The following is a 21,012-nucleotide window of genomic DNA, read 5'->3' as shown; positions in this document are numbered from 1 at the left end:
TGAGGATTAAAGGAGAACTAAGGCGATTCCACCGGAGAAGGCAATGGCACCCCACTCCAGCACTCTTGCCTGGAAAATCCCATGGGCGGAGGAGCATGGTAGGCTGCAGTCCATGGGGTCGCTAGGAGTTGGACACGACTGAGCAACTTCATTTTCACTTTTCACTTTCATGCATTGGAGAAGGAAATGGCAGCCCACTCCAGTATTCCTGCCTGGAGAATCCCAGGGACGGGAGAGCCTGGTGGGCTGCCATCTCTGGGGTCGCACAGAGTCTGACACGACTGAAGTGACTTAGCAGCAGCAGCAAGGAGATTCCACATACAAAGCACACCTAGATCAGTAGATGTCAACCATGAGCTCGTAACAAAGGCAATTACCTCTGTGCCTTGTTATGGTCAAGAGGACAAAGTAGGCCAGCCACCCAGAGCCAGATGACCAAGGAGCAACAGCCCCCGCCCCTGTATTTGTCAACTGGCCCCCTGATCCCTACCTACCATCCCACACCCACTGGCCACTGCCCTCTTTCCCTAAAATGATGAAGCCATCTTTGGCGAAATGATTCCTGTATGTTAATAGGCATGAAGCAAGTAAAAGAATAATTAATGAAGTAAAAAAGGTGAGGGAGGGATGATCAAAACTATCTTATGGAAGACAAAAAAAAAAAATCGAGGAAATAAAAAAATTGAGATAGCTCAAAGTCGGCTGAATGCCCAGCTTGTTCTGAAGAGACATTCTTTTGTCATCTGATTTTCCAGATGTCACATGCGCCCCTGGCATCCTCAGACCTGCCAGTCAGATGGGAAATGCCTGATTTCAACCTGGATTCACGGCTGTAACGGAGAGGGTGGGAAGGAAACAGACCCGGAGACAGACCCCACTTGGCTCCTCTCTCACTGCGACCCTAAGCAAGTCAACTGCTGGGTCTGGAAGAGGAACACATCCATCTGAAGGTCTCTGGGGTCCTGCCCAATCCCAGCCTCACAGGGTCTGTGATTCACAGTCAATACCACCCAGAGTAAATCAGAACCAGCATCTAAGCTACTGTTCCCCACCCCCCATCCCCTGTCTTTAAGATTATCAGTTAGCTTATTCAGCTGACCAACCTAAAATAGCACCAAAGCTTTCTCAGCCCCAACCAAACTAGTCCCAACTCCACAGGGCTTTCTAGAAAAAAAGATTTCTTAAACACCTCTCTTTTACCATATTCTTGCTGGGTATCACCACTTCCCCACATTCTAATTTAGAACCTTTGATGTTTAATTTCAGTCCCACCAGATAAAAATTCTGAAGAGAGCTTTAGATAGATTCACTATTAATTTATATTTCAATAATTCAGAATTTGTGAATGCCCAAAAAGAAGCACACTTTTGCATTATCTTAAAAAAGAAAAAGTGCTAAGGGACTAATTCCTGGTATAAAGGGGCATCATTTTAACCATTTACTCTTTCAAGCTACTTTTGTACAATTTAAAAGGAGTCATTTAAACAGTGTTTCATTATGCCCCATTGTTATCTATTTACTAAAGAACATTCAAGGATGTCTTCCCTTTTAAATAGTGGTCACTTCTTTAGTACACATTAGAGTAAAATAATAAAACCACAGCTCTTCCAAAACGAGGGTCTGGGAGTGGTTCTTTGCATTAATTCATATTATCCTTTTGTACTCAGGCTTAAACTAAGTAAAGGCAGTAAGTGAGTATGTTTAATGGACTATATTTTACATATAACAAATGCTCCAAAAAGGACTTTATATATGATTAAATGATAGTTATTTTAAACTACTCTTTCTTTAATCTTCCCAGTTTTTAGTTCTGTAAGTAATTTATATCACCAAAAAGCAAAACTGTTATAGAATACAGAAGTGCCTCCGGTAGGCCAGTTTAATGCTGTGCCCTAACCCTTCAGGAGCTCTGAATCCAGAGACCATCTGCTTGCAGGGCATTTATTTCTCGTTAACAAAAGCACAGCAAAGACGCAGCTCCCCGCACCCCAACAGTACCTTGTACAAGGACCCATGCTGTAGATTCCTGCTTGGATCTGCTTCCTAGAAAGTGCCTCTCACAATGAATGAGGCCGCTTCCCATTGTTGAGAGGATAAAAAACCCTGTAAGTCAGAAGTGCTCCCTTTTGCCACCACTGCTACAAAGCCTAAAGGCCAGTTCGGTGCTCGGGTGTTTGCAAACGGTTGGCCTTGTGCAACCTGGGCAGATCTGCTTTTGGTTTGTATTCCTGGCTGCCCCATCTTTCATCAGCTTCCATTCTCTAAGCCACATCAGAGCTTTTGGAAGTAGAAAGGGGGACAAATCCTGTAATAAATACCATAATAATAGCAAGGTTCTACTGTGTGTGAAAATAGAATAATTAATAATCAAGGAGCACGAAATAGCAGAAATATACCAGGTGAGATATTTTTCTTCCACAACTAAAAGGAATATGAAGGAAGTATTTGCCTTAGAACTCAACTGTAGCAAGCAAACACTGCAAAACTAAAGGCTCAGTTTTTGCATTAGGGACTTGCTTATCTGTCAGCTAATCCCTAGTGGCTCAGACTGTAAAGCGTCTGTCTGCAACGCAGGAGACCAGGGTTCGATCCCTGGGTTGGGAAGATCCCCTGGAGAAGGAAATGGCAGCCCACTCCAGTATTCTTGCCTGGAAAATCCCATGGATTGCAGGGCCTGATAGGCTACTGTCCATGGGGTTGCAAAGAGTCAGACACGACTGAGCGACTTCACTTTCACTTTCACTATCTGTAAGCTATCTGAAATGAATGTTTCCTTTGAAAGAATCCCGGTCCCCCATTTCACGTCAGTCAGAATGGCTGCGATCCAAAAGTCTACAAGCAATAAATGCTGGAGAGGATGTGGAGAAAAGGGAACCCTCTTACACTGCTGGTGGGAATGCAAATTAGTGCAGCCACTATGGAGAACAGTGTAGAGATTCCTTAAAAAACTGGAAATAGAACTGCCATACGACCCAGCAATCCCATTGCTGGGCATACACACTGAGGAAGCCAGAATTGAAAGAGACACGTGTACCCCAATGTTCATCGCAGCACTGTTTATAATAGCCAGGGCATGGAAGCAACCTAGACCATCAGCAGATGAATGGATAAGAAAGCTAAGGTACATATACACAATGGAGTATTACTCAGCCATTAAAAATAATACATTTGAATCAGTTCTAATGAGGTGGATGAAACTGGAGCCTATTGTACAAAGTGAAGTAAGCCAGAGGGAAAAACACCAAAACAGTATACTAGCGCATGTATGTGGAATTTAGAAAGATGGTAACGACAACCCTGTATGCAAGACAGCAAAAGAGACACAGATGTATAGAACAGTCTTTTGGACTCTGTGGGGGGCGCGGGGGATGATTTGGGAGAATGGCATTGAAACATGTATGGTATCATATGGGAAACAAATCGCCAGTCCAGGTTCGCTGCAGGATACAGGAAGCTTGGGGCTGGTGCACTGGGATGACCCAGAGGGATGGTATGGGGAGGGAGGTGGGAGGGGGGTTCAGGATGGGGAACACGTGTACACCCGTGGCAGATGCATGTTGATGTATGGCAAAACCAATACAATATTGTAAAGTAAAAAAATAATAATAATAAAATTTTTAAAAAAAGAATTCTCACAAAGAAAAAAAAAAAAAGAATCCCGGTCCCCAAGTGCATGGCACCCAAAGCAAGGGAAAGAATAAGCAGCCTTGATGCCTTTCATCTCAGTCAGTGGTTCAAAAGAGATGACGAGTCTGGTGCTCAGGGTTCCAGGACTTGCTGCTCTAACCAGATGCTCTGGGTGTCTACCAGACATCCAAGAAAGAGGCTGTACTCTCTCCAAGCCACTAAGATTTCCTTTCCCATGGCCTGAGATAAGGAACAAATGAGGTCACTCATCAAAGGCCGACTGATCTCAAGGAGCTGCGGGGGTGGGAGTGTAAATCGATAGGGGCTTAGTGGAAGCCAATGCAGCAGGAAGTATGGAATTAAAACGCACTGTCCTCCCACCCAGAGAGTTTACTTCTAAGTACTTATCCCGAGAAATGTTTACTTGTACACATAAAGAGCACATACAAGGATGTTCAAGGCAGCATTGTTTCAAACAGCAAAACTTTAGGAACTAACCTAACTGCTCACCAGAAAGAGAATAACTAAATAAACTATGACACATACATGGAATATTTTATGGCGGCTAAGGAGTTGTCAGATTTCTACACACAGATATGGAAAGATCTGTAAGACACATTAAGGGAGCAAACATATAAGCTTTACAATGCACACAGTCTCCTTCCACTTGTGTAAAATTTTAAAATACCCAAACTGCATAGATACCTATTTCAAAACGCACAGATGTTAAACACATACAGACGTAGTTTAAAAAAAAAAAAATTATGAAACTGATTATTGTAATTAGAAGGAGCTGGATAGGCAAAACAATACAGTCATTTTTATCTGTATTGTTTCAATAGTTTAGAAGAACATATGTGTGTATTATTTATATAAACTATTTCTATAAGTTTGAATGATGATTTACTGTAAGAACACAAAATATGAAAAACAAAGAAAGCCTTTCTCTGACCCCACGTGGTAGGTTTTCCTCATGAAAGGGCGACATGGCACAGGAAGCCCACCACAGCACCAGCTACAAGCTACAGGCCTGGACCCCTCAGTCTGATATGCTTTGCAGAGCAGGTCTCAATAAATATTTGCTGAATAATGGTGCCTCGACTTCCTGTCTTATAAACAAGAGTCCTTACACACTACAAAAGTGTGAGTATGCCGTGCTAGACCTCCCCATGGATGCAAGGAAAGGAGGCAGGGTGGGCCCCTCAGAAGATGACCACGGCTGGGAAATCATGAACCTCACAGCCAGCCTGCTCTGCATCCTCAGGCCAAGCTGACCAAAGATACCCTCTCCTTCCTTCCCAGGTGGGGTCCACCTGTTAGCTGCATCTCTCCTGAGAAGGGTGCAGCTGGCCTTCCCTCCCTCAGGACGGTCCCCCAATTCCCTCCAGCCTGACCCTCACATTCAGTCATTCAAAAATTTCAACAGGTGATTTCTAAATGTACCCATCAACCAGTAAGGAGGAGGAAAAGAAATTAGCAGAAGTAACTGCTTTGTGGTTCTGGATAAGAAAGTCATTTTCCCCAGTCTGGACAGTGTCTGGGGCCCTGCTTAGTTAAAAATCTCCAAAAGAAGTCTTCATGCTACAAGGTGTGTGTCAGAAAAACAGCCATCTGTCTATCTACCCACCACACTCTGCCCCAGCCCTCATGCACACAGAGGGGACGGGTCCTCACTCAGACACTTCCTCTTCCAACCCCATCTTTAGCTTTTCTCACTGTGCCCTCCTCCCCACCTCCCAGGGCCAGTCTGCCTGCCCAGTCAAGCACATCACTGTCCACAAGAACCCCAGCTGTGAGAATCCCAATCTCACCTGAATTAAAAAGGGAAGACACCTTCTGGCACTTTCCTATTTCGAACACATGGCCAGAACAGGTCTTGGGGACATATCCTGCAGGGCTGACGGCAGAGGGCCCCAGGACTAGGAGCATGACAGGAGGCTCAAGTCTATTCCAGAATGACCGGCCAACCCCCACTGCCACCCCATGGGGCAAGGACACCCACCAACAGCGCTTCCTGCGGCTCAGCATCCAAGCAAGCAGTAACATTCTGCTCAGGCACCAGCATTCCAGAGCCTCTGCAATCTCTTTAGAGACTTTCCTAGGGGAGGTGCAGGTGAGGGTCTCTTCTAGAGTACCCCCCACCCCCGTACCACCACCACCACCACCACCCCGAGTTAACAAGACTAAGTGTCTCTACTGCTGGGCAAGTACTTCCATAGCAAGTCCTTCTCATGTTTTGCAGACAGTTAGGTTAGAAAAAGAAGCTACCCATGAATCTGCTACATGGGTCTTCTGTTTCTCACACATTTTTAAAATATTGAACTTGAACTGAGGTTAAAGAAGGAATGCATCTCCCAGGGAGGGACCCCAAAGACCCTCCCTGAAGTGGGCTTATAAGATGCACATTTCAGGTGGTGTGTAAGGGGGAGCTGCTGGAGGCCAGTCAGACTGTGCCTGGGGGACAGGGGTGCTGGGGTGCAGGGTGGGATCCCGAGTCCCTCTTTTAAGCCCCCTTTCCAGCTGTATCTGATAACAGTTTCTACCCTTTGGACTTCTCAGTTAGCTCAGTTAAATTACAAACACACACGTACTTCTTTTTTCCCCAACTAAGCCAATTTGTGTTTCTGCAACTGGTAACCCAACAAGTTCTGGCCAATACACCAATATATCCTCACTCCAAAATAGGCTCATTTTTTAAAACACATTTCGTTTCTTTAAGTGTCTTTTGGTGTGGACCATTTTTAAAGTCTTTAGTAAATTTGTTACAATATTCCCTCCATTTTATGTTTCAGTCTTTTTTGGCCACAAGGCATGGGGGTTCTTAAGTTTCCTGACCAGGGATCAAACCTGTGGCGTCTGCATTAAGGCAAAGTCTTAATCACTGGACTACCAGGGAAGTCTCTAAGATAGGCTCATTTTTAAAGGGTCTAAGCAGGAAAGTTCCAGTGTTTGAGGTGTGTCTATAAAACAATGAGATTCACTTTTTAACAATCCTTAAAGGATCCTTTGGGAATTCTTCTTAAGGAAGTAATAGAAGTAAATCTGAATCCTTTAAGACTTGGATTTGATTTCCAAAAAACTGCCAATACTCAAAATCTGTTCAATAAAAGGTCAATCTGGGTAACTTGTTCTCTGTCAACATGAGGTAAGATGACAAAAGAGATGCTATAACTTGTACAAGACATAAATGGATTCACCGTTAAGATCAGGAAACCACATCTGGATTAAATGTTACTACACAAGTCCATCCAGTCTGGTCATTTTGCTGCCCTCCCTCCACCAACCTTCAAACGAAATGTCTCACAAACACACATACACACACAAGTACAACCACTCACACATGGTTCACACACAATGCTGAACACAGAAGCCGGCTTATGACGCAGGGATTCAAAAAGTATTAAGCACGTGTCTTACTTCTCTCCTGCTTCAAATACAAAGAGCTAAATTTGCCAAGAAATATACAACCCTGAAATTTAAGGCAAACTCTGACAGGTATTTCCTGAGATTGTCATTAATACTGGACAATGAAAGTCAGCCTCTCAGGCAAACATTAATCATTAGCCAATTGTTGAAAATTAACTACTAATCTATAAAGGACATGCCACAGAGCCCTGCACATCTTTCATTTATGGACCTACTCATTTCACATGCATTTCCTCGTGTGCCTACTGTGCCCCTACGCAGAGTGAAGCTCACAACACCACAGAGATCAACCAGACTCCAGCCTCAGCATGTGCTACATTCGTCCAAAGTCAGTTAGCTCATCATCCAAAGAGCCAGGCTGTCAGAGCCCAGAGACCATATACAGAACTGCACTCCACACACCAAGCGACATCCCACAGTAGTTACAGAATAAGGTGAAAAGGGGTGAATGTCTGCAAAGAGGAAAGCAAGTACTATTTACACAGGCTGGTGGGGTAGACGGTGCGGACAAGGACCAGAGAAGGCTGCAGTGAGGGCAACACAGGAGCAATCCTTAAAAAAAAAAAAACAGAATCTAGAGGCACGCAGAAATACACACAGTTCAAACAGAAAGACACAGAGACGAGGTACGGAACTAAAAGCCACCTTCTAGGCAGAGCCCAGGGAGCCAAGTGATGACACTGTGTCTCAGGTATTTCGGTTCAATTCACACCATACACTATGTGAGATGCTAAACCCTGGAGCATGCAGAGCCAATGAACTTCCTTTTTAAACCCAGGAAACACAGTGTGGGGATCTCAGCCATGGAGGACAGAATGCAATCAAAGTAGGCTGTCCCCCAGCACTCCCGGCCCTCGTAAAGCATCTGGTCTCACTGACAAGAACCCCCAGGCGGCACTGCTTCCCAGGGAGCCTCCCAGCACCCTGCTACTACTGGCCCTGGAGCCGGAGCACAAAACCTACAGGAATGCTCAGTAGGGAAACCCAGCTCCAATGGCACCTCAGCCACCGGGACATAAGAAGCAGGGTCAGAAGACCCTCAGCTCTTCAAGAGTAAACACTTGGAACTTGCCACCCACCCCCAACCAAGGATTTGGGAGGCGTCCACGGAGAGGCCTGCCACCTGAGGAAATCCTGAGTTCAGAGGAAAGACTGAAGGGTGAGGAGATTCTCCTGAGAGTGGTCATTCAGTGGTCCTCAACAACCCGCGTTTATGAACATCATGTACACACCTTTGGGCTCCGTGCTGGTGGGGTTCCAAAAGGATTCACTGTGAATTGTATTCTGAAGAGGCTTGATAAGATAAAGATAAGATGTGCACATAAATAACTAAAATATAGAGTGTTTCATATGCAAAGTGCCAGGAGAGCAGTTCAGATAACAGTGTTACTTCTAATCAGGTTCAGAAAAGGCTTCACAGAAGAGACGTCCTTTTAAGATTCTTCCTAAGGACAGTGATGACGATGAAGGGGTGGGAGGGGGGAAGAGGTATTTCAGATGGAGAAAAGGCCAGGAGGTGGACCAGAGTAGGGAGGGGTGTTTAGGAAAGGCTGGTGGGTGAATAGAATAGGGTGGGGTGGGGGGCATGAAGGAGAGGCACAGGGAGTCAACCAGAAAAGGTCAGGAAGACCAAGGAGGACTTGGACTTCCTTCGGAGAGCAGGTGGCTCCTGAAGCCTCAGGGTCATGCCACCCGGCCACAAAGTGAATGGAGAGGAAGGGGAAGACGGGGTGGGGGGGGGGGGGGGGTTGGGGCTTTTACCTGGTAAAAGGACAGGGTGGCAGAGGCCATGCCCCGCCCACACGCCCCCGCCGACTCCATGGCTGCAGACATTGAGGAAGCTGGGTGCCCCCTCTTTGGAAGGTTCTAATTTGAGGCTGTTTAGCACTATAGAGCCTAGGAGTGGGGTGGGAGTTCCAGGTACAGGATGCCCAGACTGAGGCTTAAGTCAGTTGCTTATGAGAAACTGAAGTTCGGAAAGCCAAATAAAGCATTTTCCACCACAATGAAGTACAGGAATTGTGATCGTCCCCACTCTGACACTCCATAAAGAAGCGCTCTCCGCAGCCCCTGCCCCGTGCTAACAAGAAAATTAAATGAATGATATATGCTTTCAATAAGTGGAACTGAAGAACCCCTGCGACTGACTGATCTAAGAGGGAGATGGCTGTGGGAACTGAGTTGCACCGTTTCCATGGCTGCAGCCTCCATGGGTCCCTGCAAGTCCACAAAGGAAAGCTGCACAGAAACTTGAGACTGTTTATATATATATATTTTTTTTTATAAAAACTACCCCTGGGAAAACTTGCTGCCCCCAAGGTAATCTCAAATGCCCAAAGCTGGCTCAGTGACGTGCAACCCAGGCCAAACCCACACTGGACCGAGGGTAATGGCCACATTTCTTAGGCAACGAAAGTAATAATTTCACGACAAACTACCTGCAACAGGCAGAAACATCTTCCACAAAACTGGCCCTGAACTGTACTCTGTGTGCTCAACATCCACATTCCCAACAGAGCCTGCAGGCAAAGGAAACCACCAGCTCCCTGACACGTACAGCTTTGCAATCCGTATGGGTCTCTGCCCTTTGTTTTGCCATTCACATTCATTGAAAGGTATTTACTACAGATGAAAAATAAGCTTCATTCAGCTGCCTCTAAACCAACCCCCAAAATAGAGCAATCACTTTGGTATAAATGGGGTCACATATATTAAAAAAAAAAAAAAAAAAAAAACTTGCTCCCTGGAAGGAAGACTGACATGGCATGGGACCTTGATGAGAGTCAGGGGGGAATCCACAGTTTTCCCTTCCCACAGTGGGACAAGAGATATTTAAAGAGTTAGGCAGAGATTAAACTCATCCGGCCATGTGACCAGCCAAGTAAACGAAGACACAAACTAGAATGCTCTAAGCCTTAGAATATTAAGAGGTCAAAGAAATAAATGTTGGTTTTTTAAAAAGGCTTGCCAAACTAACACCCTGCCCTCTCCCATCCACAAAGACCACTATTTAAGAACTGTCAAGAAAAGATCCACTGGCGAGGGACTGCAGGGGTTAGGAAGAGAGATTTATTCATTTCCTATAGTGTGTTTATTTCCTATATTTATTCCCTCAGTTATTAGCTGAGAAATCCAAATGGTCTGACACTTCTTATATTAGTGCCCTAAATTTCCCTGGGGAAAAAAAAATCGGAATATCAATTGACTTATACATGCAGCTACATTAATTATTCCATTGATCTGAATTAATCTGCCTTTCTGAAAGGTATTTATTTTCTAAGTTTGTTTAATCATGTTCTCTTGAGCTACAAAAAGCAACAAACTGGGTCACCATCCACGTTGTTAAATTTGGTAACAAGGCTGACACCATCTGTGGCCTAGACTGATGATCTAGCCCCACTGATGGGGGCTTTTCACTACTTCTGCTTCTCCTTTGAAATGACTGTCTAAAGGCACATGTCTACAACCAAATCAGAAGCTATTTAAAATAGCCAGAGTCACACAAATCATCTCTAACACAGTATAAATATATACTAACAGTCAGTCTTTATCTGTATATCCAACTCCCATTTCCAGTTGTTCTTGCAGTAGCAGTATCCATAATTTTTTAAAATTCTCTACACAGCAGACTACAAAAGCCCAAAGATGAAGAGACATCACACTACATATAAAATATGCTGCACATGAGAGATGCAACATGAAATCCCGTACATAAACCATGAAGTCTAAAGTCATAAGAGCATACGGTCACCGTCTCCAGACCCTGGGAGAGCTCTCCCCACCTAGTTCTACCTTTACCACACACAGCTAAGAACATTCAGACCTATTAAAATACAGCTTCAACAGAAGAAACCAAAGACAAATGGAACCAGCTGAGAGAGGGAAAAGCAAAGCAGGAGAGAGAATTGCTGTTATCCGGGACCAGGCCCTCATTCACCTCATTTCTGCATGGGCTCCGGTCATGAAGGACTGATCCTTGCAAAGAGGATGCCACAGCACCAGAAAAATTCTGAATTCTGAATCATCAAGGCAAGATTACAGGATGTCAGAGGTAAAAACAACCCTGGCGATCTTCTCGTCCAGTCCCCTGAATTGACAGATGGGTCAACAGCAATGCAGAAAGGATCTGGGAAACGCCCCAAAATACAGCCAGTTAACAGCCCAGAGGGACAATTCCTAGTCCCATTCCAGTGCTTCTCAGTGCTTTTTTTTTTTTTTTAACGATATCAACCTTTCCCAAAGGAAGTTCCATGAAACACTGTGATGCACGCTGCCAAAAAAATGTTTAAAGAATCCATGACCAATTACTTTTAGGGACTAAGCTGAGTTAAACAAAATGAAACCGGTTTTTTAACTACAGACTTTCCTGGAGCTTTTACTGAGTTAATGTGCACGATAAATCTTTAAGAGAGCAATAACGTATATGGAAGTATCCCAATTTATTTCACTATAGAATCATTTTATCCTGGAGCATGTCATAGGACTAACAGGAGGAACTTAGACATTCTATTATATTATTCTCAGAATTATGTTCTATGATGATTAGTTTTGTCATGCTCTACTTCTGCAACAATAGCTGATGTACAAAATCTACATGATAACTCTCTACTTACCAGAAAAATCGACCAAAGTACCCCAAACTCCCAAATAACACTAGATAAGGGGAAAAAAGCTAACATTACCAGGAAGAGAATGGCAGAACCAAAAAAAAGGCTACATGGAGAGAAAAGTTATTTTTAAATCTGCTACAAACCTCTTCCATGAAAAGTTTCACATCTATTTATACAAAATTCATGACTTTAAACACTTCATTCATTCAGTATAAATTTGAGAATACAGCTCAAAAGAGAAAAAAAAAAAAACCCACTGCTGCAAAACTCTGTGAAACATCACACGCATCATTGTAAATTTCAACCACTCAGAAAGCCAGCTGCCCACTTCAGTACTGAGGTCAATGACAAGCACACATCAAGACAAGCAGCAATTCTAAGGACACTTACCAAGTTATGATTTGTTGAATTAGAATCATCTTCAGGGAATGGGATGTAAATAGCTAAGGCCACACAATTGGCAAAAATAGCCAATAATATAAATATGTCAAATGGTCTGAAAGTTTTTGTTAAGGTCTATATGTGTCATGCTAACATACACCATCTCTCTCATCACACTCTCAATCACACCATCTTGAACTGCTTTTTAAATGACAATCTTACACACAAATCCTTATTCAAATGACTGCTGTGACGATGAGGTTTCCAGCAGCAGTAATCATCAGTGGTCAACTCACAGCAGATCTTCCTATCAAATGACCTCTCCACGAGTCCTTTTCTTCTGTGGTAAGGATTACGTTACACTCATCCTTCTGTTGGACATTCTATATGAAAACCTAAAAGTCCATCCAATTAGGGCACTGTGTGAACCAGGTTTCTGCTTCGTGTCGTTTTCACAGCAACAAGGGCCTTAGAAAGCTAAATTCCTGGCTGTTGTAGACACAAAGAAAAATCATCATGAGATAAATCTCTTTCACAAATCCCTGCCACCATGTGCTAGAGCCATTTTCTTGGTGGCTCTTCTTGGCCAGGTCCGCCTGGATCTCCTGCCTGGACTAGAACAGGACAAGTCACCGAGGACCTTTTCCAAACCACCTGCAACTGTCTCGTAGCTATTCCAATCCTGTAACAAGCGAGTCAGGCTTCATCTCCCTCCTCTGCTTTCCTTACTAATCAGTAGTTACCACTGTTTCAGATTAGAGCTGGACTGTAGCTCTGTTTATAATGTGTTGTTATTGTGTTCAATTCATAAACAAATCAAATACAAGGCCATAAGAAATCAGCACCAGACACTTTCAGAGTTCGATTTAACATTTCTAAATCTCAGGGGTCTGTCTGGAAGAATCACTCTGTGAGCAGCCTCAACAGATACTTGCTTAAACATTCTGGTGTTATTAAGAGACACTGTCAAAACTGGCAATACAAAATTTGACATCTGCCAAAAATGACTGTTTTTCCTCTCTTGGTTTTCAGCCTTTCCAAATGCAAGGTTTCACAAGCACCAATCTAATCCCGAACTCCAGGCTTGGTTGTACAGCACTGTTTCTCCCAAACGCTCATCCACTACAGGCAAAGCCACAGTTTCACTCAACACCTCCAAGGCCTAAAGCTGGGAGGACGTGCACAGATTTTCTGCATTTACCTGGACTTCCTTCTGGAAAATCCAAAGATGCTGAAGGAAATAAAGACCCCTCATGTCTCTGTTCCATTGCATTTCATGAAACCTCAACCTTCTGAAGGACTTTAACACTCACTGAAACATGGATGTGAATGATGTTATTTCCTTACTAATTTGATGGGCTTATTTTTCAAGACACTTTACCTTCCCTCATAGTCATTCTTTTAACTCACCTAGTATTACAAAATATCTTATGTAGGGATCCAACTTTAAGGCAATCTACTTTAAAAAGACTTGAGAAACTCCTTTTCATCTTTCCTTTTGGCAATTCCTTCTAAAACTTAAAAAGTCAATTGCCCCAAAGCCATCCTATATGGAAACACACTCACTGCCTCTTCCATCTCCCACATCACCATTCTGCCTTTTAAATTTCCTGATACCTAGATGATAAACCAGCAAATCAGAGAAGTACTAATGCTATTTAGGAAAACCAAACAAAAGACTACTTTTTTCATCACAGTGAAAAAAAGTTTCAGATTGCAGGTAATGCTGGATCCTCTCCTTCTGCCACAAGATTCTGACAAGCCAAGCAGAACAGTGTCAGAGAAATAGATGGGGCTGATCCTAAATCTCCCTTCCTTGTTCCCCCAAGTGCAGGACATACTGCCTTGCCTGCATGTATAAACAAACAGCAGGTTCAAAAAACTCATTCACCCAGTGCTGACAGAGCCTGGCACAGCTGACTTTAGAAGGCTGTCTATGCCCTGCTCCCAGAACTTAAAGGAAACTGTCAACTGAAAACAACACATCACATATCGTTTCAGAATCTCTTCTGTAAACGCTTCCCGTCTGCAGGGCGGCTTCTCCCTGTGCTGGCAGCCACAGCCCCTAATTCCTGCACATACGTGTCTGGTGGTGCGGGAAAGGGAGTCAGCAGCACCATCCAGGAGTTCACTCCGTTCACATAAATTACTATATACAAATTACGGAGCACAAAGAGAAACAGCACCAGGCCTCCCACCTCACTCCGCATGAAATTAATGACCCCACTGAGAGGTCTCTGCTTACTCAGAGTCACGTCAAGCCAACCTGAGGGGGAGGAGACCTTTGTGACTAAGTACGATCTGACTAAGTGCTCCTACCATGTCGCTGAGAGACCACCCCTCCTGAGGGACACCCCCTCCCTGTGGATCCCACTCCCTCCTGGGCCAACACCAGCGTTCAGTCCTCAGACTCAAAAAGAACCTATACAGAAAAACACATCCACACAACCCCAGCCATGTGAGAGACACCGCAGCACCCGCTGGAGAAGAGACATCTGTTCTGGAAAGGAAACGCACATGAAAACCCCTCAAATCCTACCCTGGGCTACTCTCTCTACAACCTTTCTAGACAGTTACCTCATTTTAACTCTCTGTGAGCACAGAAAATAGCCAGCTGAGACAGAAGGCTGCCTCGCTAGGCACTCAAATGATAAGGGGGTTCCAGCTCCACTCGCCAGCCAGCTGGTAACCAGTATCCTCTCTTTAGAGCATGGCCTCTTGACCCGGGCTCGGTGGGAAAGCCCTACATACATACTCCTTCCCAAGCCTAGGAACTGCTCAAGGGCCCGGGTCGACCCCAAATATAATTCTGGGAAAAGGAAATGCTGTGCTTTACCCAAACCAGTGAATCATCTGACTAATTAGAAAGCTATTTGCTCAGAAAGAAGACCTCAGTCAACCTTTTCTGATGGGTGGCAGGAACTAGAGCCTGGCCTCCAGGTTAAGGGAGGGGCTGAGCAGGCAATGCACCCCAGTTTTCCAAGATCTGAGCCCTAATAACCTGCCTGGGGCATTTGGAGTTCAGGTTTAAAAATACAAAGGAGAAACCCAGAAATGTAACTCCAGTCCAAGGATACAGAATTTTTTTTTTATAAAGGCAACAACTGCAAATTCCTCCACGGAGAGGCCTGGGCGCTAACTCACACGGGCTTTGGAAGAAGAGGCACACACAAACCTCTCCCTCCACAGGCTCCCTCATGCTCACATTTCAAATGCTGTTTTGGAACTTGTCAAAAGGAAATTCCAGGAAATCATAGCACTGATGACCAAATCGCTCCCTCCCTGTGAAGCAAATGTTCATATTTGTAGCTACCTGAACAATCAGACTCACCAAATGGCAGACCTACAAGCAACCTTAGCATTAATTGGAGTATCCAAAGCAAATTCCAAACATCAGAATGAGAAGAATTCCACTAAAGGTCAAAAATGTATTTATTCCTAGTAGAGTTTTATTTTTTAAGGAGCATACCTTATTTGCAATAGGTTCAATTCATACCGCTGCCAAAAAGCAAAGGTGCATTTCAACTAGCCATCTAGTGTCAGATGACCAAAGGTTAATTTAAGTTTCAGGTTGTCATTCCCTGCCCCCCCGACCACCACTACACACACACACACACACACACACACACACACAGAGTAGCCTAAATTTACCCAGAGAGATACCCTTCTGTACCCAGAGGAGATAGGAAATTATATACCATGAAACCCTGTACACACGGCTTCTGTTGCTCACATTCCAAAGTGCTATCACTTTGTTAAGTGCCATTCCAGACAACAAATCCTTTTAAAGAACAGATGGTAAAAGAGAAAATGAGAAACACTTCCCCCATAAAAGGATACTTCCATTCCACTATACTAATGCAGGCTCTTCGGATGGGGTTATTGAGAGACAAACAGAAAAGGGCACGGGCAGGTCGGCTGTTGGACGAGTTACCCTGTTTTTTGCTCTTGGCGTATTGCTGACGTTTTCTTTGGGAGAGAGATCCGACAGGTGGGGGTGCGGAGGTGCTCATAGTTTGGGCAGCCTTGGCCTGTCTAGCAGCGTCGATTGCAGCTTGCCAAGACAGGACGGTTTGCTTGGAGCTATTCGGCTGAGAAGTTGGTCCTTCACCAGAAAGAGGGAGCCTGGTGCCTCTTGCATAGTTTGCCTCTGGGAAGAAGGAAAAAGAAAAATTAAAAAAAAAAATGACACAATGAGAATCCAGTGTCAGAAGAAAGCTGAAGTGGTTCCCCATCAAGAAGAGCAGGGAAATCATCCCCATGTTTGCACTGGAAACCTCATATTCTATTTTTCAGAAGCAGGGTTAGGTCAGCCAGAGCAGCAAGAAAGTCCCTGAGCTCTGCCCAAAGTGTCAATAACACACGACCGCTGCATTTCGCCCAATGGGTTAGTACCTCTCTACATCCATATCTTCACAAGAAGTCTTTCAGTGCCTTACTTCAGACAAACTGAGGTCATTTCCACTTATACTCCACATCTTTTCTGACTTTCAAAACCCGTGTATCTCTAGTGAGTTAACAGATATATACCACAGCTTTCCTCCAAAATAACTACCATCACCAAAAAAAAAAAAAAAAAAGCAGTGGCAATAATTCAATAGTCTTAATCATTTTCAGGGTGTTACTCCAACATCTTTCCACAGCCACAAATGCATTTTTTTCAGCATGGGAAAAATAAATAAAAACTGGCACCACTGGCACCAGGGCAATACCAAGAGCCCCATAACAAATACCTAGATTATGCACTGACACTTCCTGCAAATGAAAATTCATGATGCTTGGGACTCATTTCCTCCACAGGCTTCCGAAAACAGAAAACATCTTTAGGGCTTTTTTGCATTTTAAATTGCAGCCGCAGCAGCCAAACCAGCAACCAGAGAAACAGACAAGGCAGGCAGCCTGCATCCTTACACCTAGAAGAGACAGGCTGAGTTATGTCAGGGGCCCTCAAGGCCTAAACAGGAACCATCTCAGCATAGGCTGGGACCCAAGTACACACAGGATAGAACCCCAAGGAGGCTTCATGTGCAAAGCCCTCTCCAGCCTGGGGTCAGGCCAGGACCCAGGCAGGTCTCCCAGGAACCTGCCTGCCTTGGGTCACAACCTCCTTACTGAGACAGAAGTCACAACGAGAGGGATGGGCATTTGTGAAACCAATTCTTGCTAAGTAAAGAGCACAAGGGAGAGTCAGAGCCGAGCACAGGTCTGCCTGGTTAGCAGCCTGAGAGGGGTCCACAGGAGTGGGCAGCAGAGGTCTGAACCAGGGGAGGAGTCGTCCCAAGTCTTACCTTGGGGAGCGCTCATTGGGAAAGATGTGAGCCCACAGAGAGCTGTGGGGACTCCAGCGACCTCTAAGGAGGAGTGAAGAGGGCTGGCCAGGAGCTGCACCCTCTTCCTTCGACCCAGCCGGGCCGGCCGGCAGCGTGGTAACTGCACGTGGTGCCCGGGCCGGGCTAGGGAGGGGAGCCCCACAGCGGCTGTGACTCCCCGGGCATTGCTAGGTTACCGACGTGTGCACAGCGGCGCTGGGAGCGGGAATACACTTTCCATCCGACCCTCTGGCTAGCGATTCCGAGACCCAGCCTCCCTTTCAAGGGTAGCAAAGTGCTTCACCCACCGACGAGAAGGGTGAAACCTGGCAACCCTGTAATTTTCCAGATGCCACCAGAGACCTTCTTCCTAATATACCAGGGGGCGGGAAAGGAGGCGAAGAGGCTAGAAAGGGGGCTCGGGCTGAAGACTCACAGCCACCCTCTTCCCATCGCTCGCGAGCGTTGGAGGAAAGTTGAGCCCGAGGACACTGAACCCGAATCACCTAGGCTCACCGCCCCTCCGGCGGCGGCGGCGGCACCGTACTCCACGGACCCCACGGCCACCCCACCCCACAAATGCAGAATTAACTCTGACATTCAAGGCCTGAAGGGGAGAATGGAGTGGTTGTCACGCATCTCCCCTTTCTATGTAGATGACACCGAGCTAGAAGCATCCTCTCCAACCCCCTCAACCCACCAGCGCATCAGAGACGGGAGGGGGGTGAGAAGGAAGAGGGGGTGGAAAGAGGAGGACCATGACAAGGATGAGATTTGGCAGCGGGTGCCCAGGCTCTGGCTGCTCACCGTTCGCGTGGTCCGCTTGCTGCTGCCGTTGATGCTGCATTTTTTTCATCATCATCATCATCATCATCCACGAACATTTATTGAGCGCCTACTGTGTGCAGGGCACTGTGCTAGGCGTTGGGGCGGGGGAGGAACGGGTAAAGGGGGTGACCGATAGGTAAGAGCCGCGGTCCCTGCCCTTAGTCAAGCTTCAGCAGGGGGTGGGGAGGGACGGGGACAGATAACAGAAAATAAGAATAATTTATAAAAAACCGCTGGCCACCCACGCTCCCTCTTTTTCAAAATTGGAGCAAAATAAACTTTTTCTAAAAAATAAGATCAGATGTATATATTATCCTGATAATATATACATGCAATTTTTTTTGCTGCAAAGGAGAATTGGCTTGGTCCCCCCCTCTAGCGGAGGGACGCCGCGGGGATGCCGGCCCGGCCGCCGGGGCCGCTCGGCGCGCCCCCCATGCCCGCCCGCTCGCCCGCCGCGGTGCCCGGTGCCCGGTGCCCGCCGCCGCCGCCCGCGCCGCCGCTGGCTTGGGACCGCGGGCAGCCGGAGCTCACATCCGGGGACGGAGGCGCTCGCTCGCTCACTCCGCGCCCGCCGCGCCGCGCCGCACGCCGGCTTCGCCCTGGCGACGCTGCGCGCCCGCCGCCGCGTCCTCCTCCCTCCCCCCGCCCGCCCCGGGCCTCCCACAGGCTGCGCTGCGCCCCGGCGATCAGAGGCCGACCCGCGGCTCGCCCCGCACGGCCCACGCGGTGCGGGTGGCCGCCGCGTGGGACTCGGGGGCCCGCCGGCCTGGCTCGGCTGACCCGCGGGCGCCGAAGGGTTAAGCGCGCTCCAGCCGCTGGCCGCCTGCTTAACCCCCTCGGCGCCGCGGCGTGCTCTCCCCTTCCCCCCCCCGCCCCCGGCGCGCCGGCCCCCCCCCCCCGCCCAACTCGCGGGCACAGCCCGCGGATCCCGCCGAGATCGGGTGCGGATGAACCGCTCCTCCACCGGCATTTCTTCAGGTCGGGCGGCCGGGGGACTTTAGGCTCCCACGGCGGGCCTTGGCTCCCTGCTCCATCCTACCCCGCTGCACACCTGGAGGAGGCCCCGCCCCCTGGGAACACAGGTGCGGGCGGGAGGTCGTCGCTCGGGTGGCGAGGGCCTCTGCCCGGCTCCCAAACCGCTCCGGGGCGGGGCTGGAGCCCCGTACCTTTCCCCGGCTCTTTCCAATTGCGGGGGGGCTAGGGAGCCCGGCTGTCTGGAGAGCACTCACTGCCCCAGGTAACAGCCCCTTTAGATCTAACCTGGTTTGCAAAGCGTCCTCCATCGCCCCCTCCCCCGCCTCCCCATCCCCCCCATCCCCCTGTGCAGGATCTGGCTTGGCTGTGGGCTCTGAGACCGTTGGGGGAGGGGGAGGACATCGCTCTTTCCCACTCCCTCCCTGCCTCCCTCTCCATCCCCACCCCCACTTGTGTTAGGAGGCAGGTACGGGGAAGTCAAAGCCTCCAAGGTCTTGCAAACTGGGTCCCTTGAAGGAATAGGCAGTGCTGCTAGAAACTGCAGACTCCCGTGTAGAAGTAAGGAGAGTAGTTGGTTTTATGGTACCTTCACGGTCTCATTTCGTGGGGGGCGGGGAGGGGGGGGGTGCGGATTTTGCAAATGGCAGTTCCCGTCCAGAGGGGAAGCTACTGTCTCTAGTGCGTGACCGGTATTTCTCATGTAGCGGTCGTACTGGCTCTTGAATAAGGACGTCTGCTTAGTTACTTCACAAGGTCCGATATATTTGCTTTGGTTCTGATCTGCATGTTCCTACAGCCTTTTAGAATGTTTGGGAACAGAGACTTAAAAGCAAAAACAAAGCAAAAAGCTCAGCGCAAACCAAGAAATTAAGGGAAGGTGCTCTTTGACCAAAGAAGGCACACTGGGCACCCTTAGCTGTTGGGGGCCACCTGAGGAGTGGGGAGGAGGGCGGGGAGAACCTTCCAGAGAGGGCATCCGGACAAGATGGATGGGACAACCAACCTTCCTGTCCTTTTCTGTTTTTACAAGGAGAGGCAAGGAGAGAGCCTTGAGGCCTAGTTGGTAATAGAAAACTGGCCTGGGCCATCTCTGAGGCTGCTTCTGAGCCCAAATCTGAAAGGAGAGTAACCAGCTCCCCTCAGAGAGTTTCCCATCCTGGACCCCTAGGTCCTGAAGTGTGTTTAAAATACACAAGTATACTTGTCACTTTCAGAAGTCTAGGTCTAAAGCTCTGCCTCTTGAGACCTATTCTGCAAAATCCCACCCTGTTATTTGCTCACAACTCAGCATTCACAAGGCACCTGGCAGAAACAGGGGACAAATCTACGGCGCAGCCCCTCCCTCAAGGACCTAAGTACACTCTAGTACAGGAAGTAAAGACTGTGTATTTCTAACACTATTTGGATCACAGGCGCTATAACAGGTATGAAGAAAGTGCTATGTGAGCATCAAAGAGATTTATAATAGAGGAAATCAGGTATTTTCAAAGAGATGACATTTTAACTGATTCTTAAAAAACGGACAGGGAAGGAAAGAGGAAGGGACAAACAGATGAAGGACGGGGATTTCAGGGCAGTGAATATGCTATACAATATTGTAATGGTGGGTGTAGAACATTATTTTTATGCATTTTCAAAACCCATAGACGTGTACAACACAAAAGAGTGAACCCTAATGCAAACTGTGGAGTTTAGTTAATAATGTAGCAATACTGGTTTATCGGTTCTAAGAAACCACAATAATGCAGAAAGTTAATAACAGGAGAAACTGTTGGGGAAGAGAAGTACACGGGAACTCTACTTTCTAAGCAATTTTTCTGTAAACCTAAAAATGCCCTTAAAAATAAAGTCTA

At 46.8% G+C, this 21,012-nt stretch overlaps 1 protein-coding gene across 18 annotated transcripts in view; it reads right to left on the bottom strand.

The window, feature by feature from the left end:
• Positions 1–18,615, bottom strand: part of CACNA1D (calcium voltage-gated channel subunit alpha1 D) — a 348,426-nt gene extending 329,811 nt beyond the window's left edge. For all 18 annotated transcript variants that reach the window (XM_027522551.1, XM_027522557.1, XM_027522562.1 and 15 more), the window contains exons 1-3: positions 18,161–18,615; positions 15,885–16,194; positions 12,054–12,159 (exon numbers count right to left, since the gene is read on the bottom strand). In XM_027522551.1, the coding sequence (XP_027378352.1) occupies positions 12,054–12,159; positions 15,885–16,194; positions 18,161–18,227 (483 nt within the window). In that variant the 5' untranslated portion in view covers positions 18,228–18,615. The remainder of the gene's footprint in view (positions 1–12,053; positions 12,160–15,884; positions 16,195–18,160) is intronic.
• Positions 18,616–21,012: the final 2,397 nt, after the last annotated feature.

This window comes from Bos indicus x Bos taurus, chromosome 22 (assembly GCF_003369695.1).
Source record: "Bos indicus x Bos taurus breed Angus x Brahman F1 hybrid chromosome 22, Bos_hybrid_MaternalHap_v2.0, whole genome shotgun sequence".
In the NCBI taxonomy this organism is placed as follows: domain Eukaryota; kingdom Metazoa; phylum Chordata; class Mammalia; order Artiodactyla; family Bovidae; genus Bos; species Bos indicus x Bos taurus.
Note: the sequence above shows the minus strand (reverse complement) of the source record. Positions and strands in the feature narration are given on the sequence as shown.